At 35.7% G+C, this 13392-nt stretch overlaps 1 protein-coding gene across 3 annotated transcripts; it reads left to right on the top strand.

The window, feature by feature from the left end:
• The first annotated feature begins 547 nt into the window (after nucleotides 1-547).
• LOC147513838 (phosphoglucomutase, chloroplastic-like) lies at nucleotides 548-9848 on the top strand. Of its 3 annotated transcripts, none has more exons than XM_086597147.1 (22): nucleotides 548-906; nucleotides 986-1051; nucleotides 1122-1166; nucleotides 1247-1339; nucleotides 1425-1477; nucleotides 2102-2153; nucleotides 2254-2322; nucleotides 2892-2960; nucleotides 3077-3199; nucleotides 3286-3338; nucleotides 5412-5490; nucleotides 5581-5645; nucleotides 5720-5787; nucleotides 7201-7318; nucleotides 7407-7481; nucleotides 7617-7732; nucleotides 8229-8370; nucleotides 8679-8760; nucleotides 8851-8897; nucleotides 9016-9093; nucleotides 9175-9280; nucleotides 9572-9848. In XM_086597147.1, exons 3-15 carry the CDS (start codon nucleotides 1134-1136, stop codon nucleotides 7411-7413), a joined length of 882 nt encoding a protein of 293 aa, XP_086453273.1. In that variant the 5' UTR covers nucleotides 548-906; nucleotides 986-1051; nucleotides 1122-1133; the 3' UTR covers nucleotides 7414-7481; nucleotides 7617-7732; nucleotides 8229-8370; nucleotides 8679-8760; nucleotides 8851-8897; nucleotides 9016-9093; nucleotides 9175-9280; nucleotides 9572-9848. The 3 variants fall into 3 exon arrangements, with proteins under 3 accessions (XP_086453273.1, XP_086453274.1, XP_086453275.1); XM_086597148.1 differs by having other exon boundaries at nucleotides 668-906; XM_086597149.1 differs by having other exon boundaries at nucleotides 668-906; nucleotides 8240-8370.
• The last annotated feature ends 3544 nt before the right edge of the window (nucleotides 9849-13392 follow it).

Consider the following 13392-nt stretch of genomic DNA (forward strand, 5'->3'; position numbering starts at 1 on the left):
GAATTAGTAATTCTTCCCACTTAGATCTTAGAAATAGAAACTATTTCCACATCTTAGATCTTAGAAATAGCTTGATTTACCTTTTATCATAACCTAGCGCTGGATCTATTTCCAACTTTCCGGTAACATTATCATCCATCAAATATCCAAGTATTTCTTCACAAATTAATTCAGTCATTACTTCCAAGTAGATTTTTTTTTTCCGCTACATTGAATGTAGAACTATATTTGCTTAGTGCATATATTTTTTAGACATACAGGAGGATAATATAAAAATGTGTAACATTAGAACTTAAAAAAATGGTTTCCTCCACTATCTTAATGAAGTTTAGTAACGAAATTTCCTTCAATAATATCTATCAGCTTTTTTTTTTTTTCCAAATATAAGTATGAAACAGTTAAAGATATAACATGCAGTAATAAAAAGGCATTAATCGTTTTAACTTCATAGGAAATCCATGCTAATTTGTTTTATTTTCGTGATTTTCGTATCACTACAATAACATTCACCACCTATAACCCAGCACGAAAGTTGTAAACTACTTGTGTAGCACGAGTAAATGAGATAAGAAATAGGCAATTAGATACTGGGACACGTGGCACCTATGAAGAACCCACAGCACAGAGTCAGCACACTTTCTCGGATCTCTCCACTCTCATCACTCTTATTTATTTCTAGTCAAGTACTCAAAATAGTAAACACTATGGCAGTTTCTCTGAAGCTCGAAACGATGATGATGATCTCTTCATACTCATTTAATAACAAACTCTCAAATTCTTCTTCTTCTCCTCCTCTTCTTTTTCCCAAACTCAAAAACCTCTCTTCTTCGCAGAACTATTAAAACTTGTTTTTCTAATGTAGTTAAAGCTTCTTCCACTACTTTAGTTCAACCTGAGGATATCAAGGTACGTGGCTTTTTATTTATTCGAATTATTGTTTTCATTTGTAATAAGACTAATAACTGAGGTGTGTCACATTGCTTAGATTACTTCGGTGCCAACGAAACCAATTGAAGGACAGAAAACCGGGACTAGTGGTTTGCGAAAGAAGGTATGCTTTATTAATTTTTGGTTGTTTTATTATTTTGTTTTCATTGTTATTAACAACTTTTGTTTATTAGGTTAAAGTGTTTATGCAAGATAATTACCTTGCCAACTGGATTCAGGTTAGTTCATATATGTCTTGCTTTTGAATGTGTTCTAGTTTGGATTTGAACACGTCCGTGTTTTGGCAAATGTTATGTAGGCATTGTTTGATTCTTTGCCACCCGAGGATTTTAAGAATGGTTCGTTAGTGTTAGGAGGTGACGGTAGATACTTCAACCGGGAGGCGGCACAGGTTTTTTAATTGTTCTAGTTGTGTGGGTAAATTGTATCTTAAACTTATTTAGTTTTCAGTTATTCTTATTACTGAAAAAATGCAGATAATTATCAAAATCGCAGCAGGCAATGGTGTTGGAAAAATTCTTGTGGGCAGGTCAGTAACTCGTATGTTGTGGCTATTTTGCAGTAGAAACCCTTTTTGTTTTGGACCATTTGACCATGAACATATGCTTTAGTTGAAAATCAGCAATTAAATGAAGTATTTGTGGACCTTAACTCTTACGGAAAGAATTTCTTACTGTAATGTCACCTAAGACTGCTGCGACTATAGGAACACATAGATCAACTCCACAAGAGAGAATATGCAATATGGAACTTAGGTATAAGATTAGCTAAAAGTGTACATTCATGGTAATAGATTGGGTCTTGGAAATGTTTTTCAAATACAATAGTTCGTTTATAATGTAGTGTAATCATGCTTGTAACAACAAAATGTAGATTATAAGTTGTCTTTATCCAAGTACAAAATAAACTTCAACTCTCTCAAACAAAATTGGCAATAGGATGTCCTATTTTGGTTACGGCTGGTCCTCATGCTTGAGGGCTCTCTTAATTGATTTTTGGAGCTAGTTTTTTTTTGCAGAGCATGTGTGGTCCTTGGAAGCATTGGTTAATTTTATCATATTTTAATTATTAGAGCTATTTGCATTCCTTCTATTGTAAGTTTTCTTTGTTTGTGGGAGATAAGGAATCTGACAATGAAATTTTATAACGGCAGGGATGGTATTCTGTCAACACCAGCTGTTTCAGCTGTAATTAGGAAGCAAAATGTAAGATGTGCATTGCATTTCATCGAAGTTTTTAGCATGTGGATGATTTATGGCAAGCTTCCTCATCTTTTTTTTGTTTGCAAAATATTTCCCTGGACAGGCCAATGGTGGTTTCATTATGAGTGCGAGCCATAATCCTGGTGGGCCTGAATATGATTGGGGTATCAAGGTGAGCCCTCCGACAATGTTTAGTAGAACCCACTAGGCCCTGTTATTACTACCTCATTGATCCTCTCCTGAAGAATGGCCGTAATCAGTGTAAAAAAAACGTTTTAGATTACATTGATACCCCAATTTTTAGACAGTCTAAGTCTACTTTTTATACTTTTGGATATGTCCTGGAATCCTGGTAAGCTTATTTGAAAATTGGAGTTCTTGTATCATTAGAAATTTAGAATAACTTGTTTTGGACTTTTGTTCTGTTTTTGTAATTTTGTTTAATGTCCCTGGATTTACTGCATAAAATATATGTTTCTCACAGAGTCACTGTATCTCTTGATCAACTGCAATGGTTGATCAAGAGTACGGTGATGATACAAGAGGTCTGGGGTTCGGTCCCCGGCAGCATTATTGAGTTACTGATCTCATCCAAAACAGCCTTGTCAATCAAAAATGAAAAAAGAAAAAAAGAAAATAGAAGAAAGAAACTGCAGTGTCTGTTCATTAAAGGTGCTGAAATTGTATTTTTGTTATTTTGTTACCTGACTTTTCTTAAACACCCTTCTTTTGTTGTTTTAGTTCAATTACAGCAGTGGACAGCCTGCACCTGAGTCAATTACAGACAAGATTTATGGAAACACTCTCTCAGTATGTTTTTATCCCAATTGTGCTTTTAGACATTTAAAGACATTAGATCTTCATTTATTCGACTTGGTTTTACTAACTCTGCATTCGAAGTATGATTTGAACAAATGTGTCTGTAGATTTCTGAAATCAAGATGGCGAACGTTCCAGATGTTAATCTTTCTGATGTAGGAGTTACCAAGTATGGTAACTTCACTGTGGAAGTAATAGACCCTGTTTCTGATTACCTGGAGCTAATGAAGGTGATTGCACATCTTTCCTGTCTTCTAGAATAGAGTATCGATTATTTTTGTTGCATTTAATAGTTTTTTGGTGATCTTTTCTGCAGTATGTATTTGACTTTGAGCTGATCAAAAGTCTCATCTCTCGATCAGATTTCAGGTATGCATTTTGCCTATAATATACAATTTACGTTTTGGTTGTTAATGTGTGTTGTTGTAAATTACTACTAAACTCCATTATGGGTTTGTTATTATTATTTTTTTCTCCCTATATGCATGTTTGAGCTGAATTCTCTAGCTCATGTTACCAGTTCTGTGATTTTTTTTCATTCAAAAAGTGATAAGATCATTACTCTATGTAAGAAGGATACTCATTTTCTGTTTTTGAACTGTCATACTCAAGTAGTGAACTGCCATGCGTACTCAGATCTTTACCTAAAATTCTTATATATATATATATATATATATATATATATATATATATATATATATATATATATTATATATGATAATTTATTTTATCATTACTATCTAGATTCTATACATTCTTTATTAGTTGTGGGGAAAGGGCTCTGGGCTTTTTTGGATCATTTGATCAAGTTATTCTTTTTGAAGTGAGAAGGTACAAAAGGCCTTTTACTTTTTAATTTGGGTTCCTATGATTTGAAGCCTCAAATTATATCCATCTCATTTAATGTCATTCCTTCATTTTTATAGTGAACCGAGATATGTGCTCTGGTTGGAAACCTATGGTGCAATAATTCGAACTTTAGATATGGAAAATTGAAGTTTGCCATCAAAGAATGGAGAATGGGAAGTATGAAGGAGGGCATTTGATGCACTAGTGTGCATATAGATATGAACGTGACGCCAAAGAATCATGAACTGGTTGCTTGTGAGCCACTACAGTTGTGCGTGACAACCGGACTTGAAAGCCATAAATTTGAGAAGGGAGATGACAAGTTATCGCTTGTAATCACCCTACAAATAATCAATAACAAACACACACGAAGAGAAAACCTTTCTCACACAAACACAAAGTTTATAACCAACAACCCAGTATTGCCAATGGCCTACAACTCAATATATAGACTAAAGGAACTATGAATTTAGAAGCTAGCCTTCTAATTCAAATTTAGAAACTAAAACAACTAATTTTCGGAATTACATATAAACCTAAAAATAACCTATGCTAAAAACACCAAATTAGCAACCAAACATGCTTCTAAAATCCCTAGTAACATATGAACCAATTAGGACTCAAAACAAGGGTTTCTAACCCTAGAATGCATCAACATCAATTCTTAGTTTACATGTCTGATGCATCATACTTGTTGGTACTTGTAAATGGTTATGCTTAGGAGAGTTATAAAAGTATCATAATATGGGAAACCAATAAGAAAAGGTGAATGAGAAGAAGAATGGAATAATGAAGTTTATATTAGGGTTGGGAGGAGTTGTAGAGAATGATACTATCTATACTCTATAGCATTTTATAATACTAAAGATACCCACGACAAAAAAGAAGAATGGAAAGTGTATGACGAGTTTCGAGACATTCCTTTTGAGACTTTCGTTCGCAAATGGGATTCTATAATGAGCCGATGGGACGAATTGATGTTTTTGTCTTTTGTTTTCTTTTTCTTTGTAACCTGTAATATAGGATATCTCATCCTATTTCAAAACTAAACTTTACCGATCATTATACTACCTACTCATCACATTTATAGAGTATGTGATGATACAATATAATATCCTTCCTTATAGGAATATTTCCTAATACCAGTATAATTCTTAAGTTCTTAACAATACTCTTTTATTTTATATAATTTTTATTACCCCTGCCCTGTTATATGGTACCTTGTAACCTTGGTCTTTCAAAATACCGAAGATTCTCTTTAGTTTGCAGCTAAACATTATTGTGAAAGTGTGTTCATTCATTAGTGAATAAGTGCCTTTTTTTTCCTTGAACAAACATATTATCATCAAATGCTTTGCTAGAGATCAAACTCACCATACGCTTAGAGTCTCTTTGTTCTTTTAATTAGTACTCATTCTGCTAATGGTCACTTGGAATTGTTTTGATTTCCATATTAATTGTTACTTGTTAATAACTGCAAGTCGCCTTTTCTAACTTTAAGATTTTATCTTTTGACATGTTACTTCTTACTTTCTGCTACTTTAAATTTCAGTTCCTTTTCCCAAGTTGTTTAATAGTCTTGCAACTTTTCAGGTTTACATTTGATGCCATGCATGCAGTTACCGGAGCTTATGCGAAACCTATATTTGTTGACAGCCTAGGAGCTGATCCAGTATGTTTGTGCATCACTTTATATATACGACAGTTTTTCTATAAATGAAACTATTGACTATATTAGTATATTATTTGCTATATATCTCAGGGTTCAATTACAAATGGAGTGCCATTAGAAGACTTTGGGCATGGCCATCCTGATCCCAATCTTACGTAAGTAAACTAGAACTGAATGTGTTGAAATTGGATTCTTATTGTTATAAAGTTTATGTTTCTCTTTTGATTAGGTATGCCAAAGATTTAGTTGACATAATGTACGGAGAGAATGGACCAGACTTTGGAGCAGCGAGTGACGGTACATATAATATTTTGAGGTCTTACATGTGATGAATTATGTTCTCCATGTCTTAGGTCCAGGGATCTTAATAAATACTTACACTACATAATACTTCTCTCTGATCCTCATGAAGTATATATAGAATAATAGAAATTCATTGCAAATATAAAAAGTTGAGCACTATTAAGGCACAGAACAATTCATAGTGATATTGTTTCCTATATAATATAAGGCCAAACCGCTTAATACTTTTGCCCTGCAAGAATTGCAATTTCATCATTACAATTAGATAGGTCAAAGGTACTCTCTCTCTCTCTCTCTCAAGTTAACTTAAGTTGATCCAGTTGCAATTCCAGTAATTTTCATCATGACGAATGGTGAAATTTGGATCCATCATTTGTTAATCATTGTTCTTGAAGACCAAGTTTTGTGACATTAATAGCTAAGTTACATCGACACGGATATGCGTGTCGGTGTCCGGCATGGATACGTCTGACACAACGTTGACAACCTATATGAAGAAGGACACGGGGACACAACTAATTAAAAAGAAAACTATTACTATTATGTTGTTACACAACTAATTCTTGGGCTCAAGACCGTACAAAGCACCTCACAAATAAATAACTGTGAAAGTGGTGTAACATGGAGTTGTAACTATGTTAGTATAATGATTTCTTAGTCTTTTAGGGTATAGAAGAAACTCTAGTTTGAAATTGCATGCGCAACATGTTTCTGTGTCCGACACGAATGTCCGTGAATGTGTGTCCGACACGGATATTTTTTGAGATATGAAGTGTTCATGTTACTTGGCATAAAAGTAATTTTCAAATTTTTTATACCAATTTCCATTGCTTGTGTGTCCTAGCATGACCTTGCTTTTAGACTACTTTTCTCCGTAGTACTAAACAACAATAGCAAAAGTTCTGATAAGTGACTCGAAACTCTGCATAATAGAAAGGACAAGAAACATCAAATAATAGAACAAGTTGCCTGTAGATAGGAGAAATTATCTTCTAATACAAATCAGGTTTACGGCATTGTTCTAAGGCTGTCTTTGGTCCAATATCAACCTGACAGAAAGAAACCCCCCCCCCCCCCCCGCGCGCGCGGTCCTCTTTCAATGTGCTTACTTTATGAATTAAATTTCACTCCAGAATTATTTGGGGAATTTTTGTGCATTTTCCAATAAAATAGCAACTCATAATAACACGACACCAGTTACTGATGCCGAGTACACGAATCCTCCTTTCGGGGTTTTGCCATCTTCTGTTTACCATTGTAAATATTTTTGCGCGATGCTGTGATATACAAAATTATCGTGTTTGGAATCATTTTTCACCTTCTCTGTCATGGGGTTTTTGAGTTGGAGCAAGCAAGATAGGAATGTGACTAATATTTGTAACTTTTAGCTGTCTTACTGTTATACAGGTGATGGTGATCGGAATATGATTCTTGGCAAAGGCTTTTTGTTACTCCTTCGGATTCTGTTGCAATTATTGCAGCCAATGCGGAAGCTGCCATACCTTATTTTAAGAATGGTCCCAAGGTAAAATTGTTATGCGGCTTTACCATTTAAGTTTTTCTTGAACTATTGGGAAAGTTTTTCTCTCTGAATCTTCATTGCTTTCTATTAGGGTTTAGCTCGATCTATGCCTACAAGTGGTGCTCTTGATCGTGTTGCTGCGAAGTTGAAACTCCCTTTCTTTGAGGTGTGACTAGTAAGACAAATGCATTACCCATTGGCAATCCAGTTTGCAAATTTACTGCAGGAGGGACACTGTTTATAGATAAATTACTTTTTAACAAAAAAATGAATACATCTAAACTAAGACTTCCTGGACCAGGTTCCCACTGGTTGGAAATTTTTCGGGAATCTTATGGATGCTGAAAAGTTGTCAATCTGTGGTGAAGAAAGTTTTGGAACGGGTTCTGATCACATTCGAGAGAAGGATGGCATCTGGTAAATGAAACATCCACAACCAACAACTTAACTTTGTTGATTTCAATAGTATTTATATAACTCTGAGAATTCCTTAAGAAGAAGAAACTCTAGTATTTTGTAGCTAGTTGCGATTGTCTTATGTTCTTGGACTTGGGGTGATAGGTTATCGTTGTTTCCTTGTATTTGTGCTTTTGTTTTTTTTCAATTGTAATGTCAGCCTGAGAGAGAGAGAGAGAGAGAGAGATTAAAATACTGTGGCTGTCAAATGGTCCCAAAAAATTCAAGAAGGATTTTGCAGGGGTAATATTTGATATTCGTAGAAGGCTTTAGCAGTGGTATTATATTTGACATTCGTAGAACTGATGTAAATATTGTCCTTGGGGATAGGTGGTGTGGGTATTTTGCTTGCCATTCAGAATGTCTGCCTGTATATTCCTGTTAACATTAAATAGAGTTGTAACATGTAAGCGTGAGCTACCTTACATATTTAAGTGACTAATGTTTCTGCTCATAGGGCTGTTTTAGCTTGGTTGTCAATCATTGCGTACAGAAATAAGGACAAGAAGGCTGATGAAAATTTGGTTTCTGTTGCTGATGTTGTCAAGGAGCACTGGGCGACTTATGGGAGGAACTTCTTTTCTAGATATGATTACGAGGTACATTCTACCCTTTTGATATGTGACTATACAATCCCCTCCCCCCCCCATCCAACACACGCACACACACTCAATTTCGGATGGGTAAGGGTGGATCTTTTCTCTCGCTGTACTGCTTCGTGCTTGCTGCTGACTGGCCATAACGAAGTATTTCTTGAATTCTCCCCCCCCCCCCCTCCCCCTCCCCAACACACACTCAATTTAGGAACGTCAAGGGTGTATCATTTCTCTCGCTGTACTGCTTCTTGCTTGCTGCTGGCTGGTCATAACGAAGTATTTCTTGAATTAAGTTTTAATTTTTAATATAGGAGTGTCAATCTGAAGGAGCCAATAAAATGATGAGTTATCTTAGAGACTTGATCTCTAAGAGCGAGGGAGGAGAAAAGTATGGTAAGTCCTTACTACCGATACTAGTTTCGTCTTGATCCAGTATGTTTACCTTGTCTAGCTTCCAAATGCTAAAAGAATGTCCTCTTATAGGAAGCTACGTCCTTCAGTTTGCAGACGACTTTACCTACACTGATCCTGTAAGTTTTACTTATTTTTAACAATAATTGCCTTCATTCTAGTAGAAAGGTGAATGCCTTCTTGAACCGTTCTTGGTCATACATGGATGTGATTCTCATTTCATCTAGAATTTATCAGGTGGATGGTAGTGTTGCATCCAAGCAAGGCGTTCGGTTTGTATTCACAGATGGATCGCGAGTCATATTCCGTTTATCAGTACGTGTTATATTCTCATGTTGCGTGATGCATTCAGTTTCTTTTGAATTGGACATATTTTACGAATCTTGATCTTTCCAGGGAACCGGTTCAGCTGGAGCCACTGTTCGAATTTATATTGAACAGTTCGAGCCAGATGTCACAAAACATGACGTGGATGCCCAAGATGCTCTGAAGCCATTGATAGGTAGGTATCTTTTTTTGCTTGAACTGTCTTTTTTATTGGCTGCATTGGTATGAGTGAGCTTCAGCCTTTGATTGTTGCACTAATTTCACACATGAAAATGATACACGCTCCTTGGCCCACATGGGTATTGGGTAAGAGCAGCTTCATTTTTAGTGGAGGCGACTTCTCCACCATGGAGATAATCTTCTACATAAATTCAGCTCTTTTGAATGTCGAACATAGTCAAAAGAATGTTCTAACACTGATTTCCATGGTCAGTCAGCAACAATGAATTTGTTTGTTTATGTTCAGATTTGGCGTTGTTGGTTTCAAAGCTGAAGGAATTCACAGGAAGGGAGAAGCCTACTGTCATTACTTGAAGCTCCATAGTGTTATTCAGGTGGATGTATATAGCGAAATGTCTATATTGCGAGATTGTAGGGAACTGTCTTTATACTCCTTGCAAATTCTCTTGGAAGTCAATTAAATTTTTTTACTATCGTCACTCTTTTAATTGGCTTTGCAAGATTTTGTACGACTTACCTATATAATAGGAAAAATGAAAAATAAATGTCAGACTTCCATTAAACTTTCAGAGTTTAAGATTAAGAGCACTGCTAAAATCCATTTCTAATGGGATAGGTGGCAATTTTTTTGGCAATTTGGGTCGCCAAGGCATTGCTAAAACTGTTAAATTACAATTTTAGCAGCGGGTGGGACAAGTTTTCTGGTCCCTGGTCAAGTTTTGACATCCAAATTTTTTTCTATATAAAAAATTGAAACGGCTAGATTTTGTACCTTGGGTGCCAAAATGAATTTGAGCCAATGAAATAGAGGGAATGAAATAAAAAATTTGGAAAAAAATGCGTTGGTGATGCTCTAACAGAGTTCAAACTTAACAACACTTCCCAAATAACAAAACACAACTTTAATGCCAACTAGAAGACTCAACCAAGCAAAAGTCTCCAGATAGCTCCATATCTGGCATCCATAGACGTGATCTCCTCACGCCTTTGAAACCAATGAGGATCCCAAACTGCAAACTTCAACTCATCAATTCCATTGGGATTTTCAGCTCCAAAATCTGCTGTTAGCCTAACACATTGTTTAACTAGAGCTGTTTCAACCCTTGCATACCACCGAGACTCGATACTAACGACATCATCAATTCCCCATTCAAAGATCAAACTTTCCTTGCTTCCATATACATTTACTCCCTCAAGCCTAATGCAACTAGGAGAAAAACCTAATGAAGAATCTGTACGGTATAGGTCCTTGTATATAAGATGATCAGGCGAATCGAAACCACCTCCATATCAAAATTCTTCTCCCATTCTACTTCACTTTCAAGTAAAGCTGACTGTGCAAAATCAACTAGAGCACGTGCCGCATCAAGTTCAATTTCCAGCATCTCTTCTGCGCGCAAAGAAGCAGTAGCTTCTTATTTTGATCCATTTGAGAATATGGGCTTTGCCAATCCGTGAATTTGAAACATGGGTTTTGCCCACACGGATTTGAATAGTTTCGACACATTCAACAAAATAATCTCCCACAAGATCATGTAACATGCTAAAATCTTTTGAAAATTTCAAGCATCTATAGATTTTGTGAATTGGAGGTGTTAAATCAGTAAGTGTAAAGATATTGAAGTTGCCTTTTCTTTTTGATTGGCAAGCCTATTTTTAAACGAGATCAATCAGATCAGTAAATCAGTAACTTATTGCTGCGGCCATCTGGTATCATCACCTAAAGATTTTACCAACTTTGATAGTTGGCACCTGCTATTATAAACAATCAAATTATAACATCAGATATTTATTCAGGTTGATCATCTACGAGGGCACATGAATACGCTTTCGCTCACCAATGTGCAATTGGCTTATTGTTTTGGAATATGTTTTCCGCATATACGGTTTCTTTTTCCCTGTCAAAAACAGAGAAATGAGGGTGGAAAAAATAGCGACAAAGGTAGAAACTAGTACTATCCAAGTAGTACCCTCCACTCTGGTGTTTGGTGAGAGCACCACTGATTAAATATAAGTGACTGGCGCAGCACGCACTCAACTTAGCTTGTTGACTGTGTTATTTGTCGTTAGCCTTCCAAAGTAGTGTCAACTAATCAATTAGACAATTACACCTCTCTTAACCTTATGTGCTTTTTTCTAAGATGTTATGTCTTCTTCTCATCTTTCTTCTGGTTCCAACTTGTTCCCCTTTTGTTGCACAAGAATCCCTTTTAAGGCCACTTCAATCAAAATCTCTTTTCTCCTCATCATAACCAGTACCAAGATCAATTTAAATTTGTTTGTTCCCCATTAACTCGCAAACTATAGGCCACCAGACCCACCAATATCCTTTCAGGAGTCATAACACTAAAACAACCAAACTAAATGACTCTGCCAATGAAGATAAGGCAAATATACGTTTAGTGTGAGTAATATTCTTGATAATGACTAAACAGATCTGGCCTCAAAGTGACTGCTACTTTCTGGATATATAATTGTAGAGATCCCAAGTTTGTTGGGTCTATCAATGTCATGGAAGGGGGGGGGTTCACTGTTACTACCCTACGTCCCTACCACATGTGTGTTACACTTATATAGTTATTATATGATGGACCTGGGCCTTTGGTTCCGACATGGTTGGTTGATCATGCATGATAATATATCACACTACCAATCATCACAGTTCCCTTCTCTCTTTGGTAGCATCATGTTGTTGAAAAGATCATATTCAATGTAACTTTACATACAGATAATAATAAGATAACTAATCTATTGGGTTAAACACTTCCCTTTGCATTGCTTGGCATATATATACCAACTAAGTCAGTGGGATTTCGCATCCGACGAATTACAAAGGTCAATCCATCTAATAACGAAGAGCAGTGTGGTGAACGCACTCTTAAAATCTCAAAAAGTTCTATTGCTTCAACTTATGACATGGAGAATTCTATAATTTTATTCAACAAAAGGCTGCTTACGGACGTTAATGCAGCATGGGCTGGGGCGCATGCTAGAGCACTGACTAGTGTTCCAGATAGTCCTCTTCATTCGCTTGAAACAAATGAGGCATGAGCATAGATGGATGATAGACAATATTTCCCTTGCATCAGCTATAAGAAAGGTCCAGTACGTTTTTTTGTGATATAGTTAAGGTCCAGTACGTTAAGGCTATTATCAAACATAAAGAAATACCGATCAGCCTCTTCCTTCCCCGTCCCACCACCGACGGATCTCATTGTATGAAAGTTGAAACAATTAATCAGATATATATATATACTTTTATAATTGTTTGTTATATATATATATACACACACACGAGCAGGTTCCGTTTACCACACTTTTTATACCATAGTTTATATCATGCCCCACAACTTTACGTACAACGTGAATTATAACCTAATTTTTTTTTAGATGTGTTCAACTAACTATGAAGATCACCTTTACTAAATTTCAACTCATTTAATAATGTTTAACTATGTCAAAAGATAATTGCAAAATCGAAAAATCTGAACCGTTTAAAAAAAATCAAAATTGAGAACTATTTTTAACTAGGTTAGAAGTTTCTAAATGTGACGAATTTTTGCGGAGATGTTATCAATGGTTAGTAGATTATATATATATATATATAATCTACTAACCATTATATATATATATATTTGATTAGGAAACTTGATCTTGTAAAATAGGAACTGAATCATAAACAACCAATTAAGTCACGGTTTAGGAATTCAATCAATAGCAATTGAACCATAGAGTACAGCTTTGGCTAACACATTATGGGTCTTAGGCAACAATTAGCATGCTCCCCCAATTATTCAACGTTTAACGGCATCAATCTCATATGGCGTGTAGAGTTACACCTCCACATAGGTACTATTAGGTTTTTACAACTTCCACTACACACTAATTTGTAGTATGAAGATATACACACTTGAACGATTCCAACGGAAAAATGTAACAAATGTGGCCGGATATATAAAATAAGGGTGAACGACGTCTTATTTAGAACTAGTATATTGTCCTTGTCATACGGCAAGGGAAAAGCCCAGTCTATACGGTGTTGATTTTTAAAAAATTGCAATTGAAGCTCAGTCCACAAAAGCCTAGCAGAAACCCATCCGAATTGCA

This window comes from Coptis chinensis, chromosome 3 (genome assembly GCF_015680905.1).
Source record: "Coptis chinensis isolate HL-2020 chromosome 3, ASM1568090v1, whole genome shotgun sequence".
Taxonomy (NCBI): Eukaryota; Viridiplantae; Streptophyta; class Magnoliopsida; order Ranunculales; family Ranunculaceae; genus Coptis; species Coptis chinensis.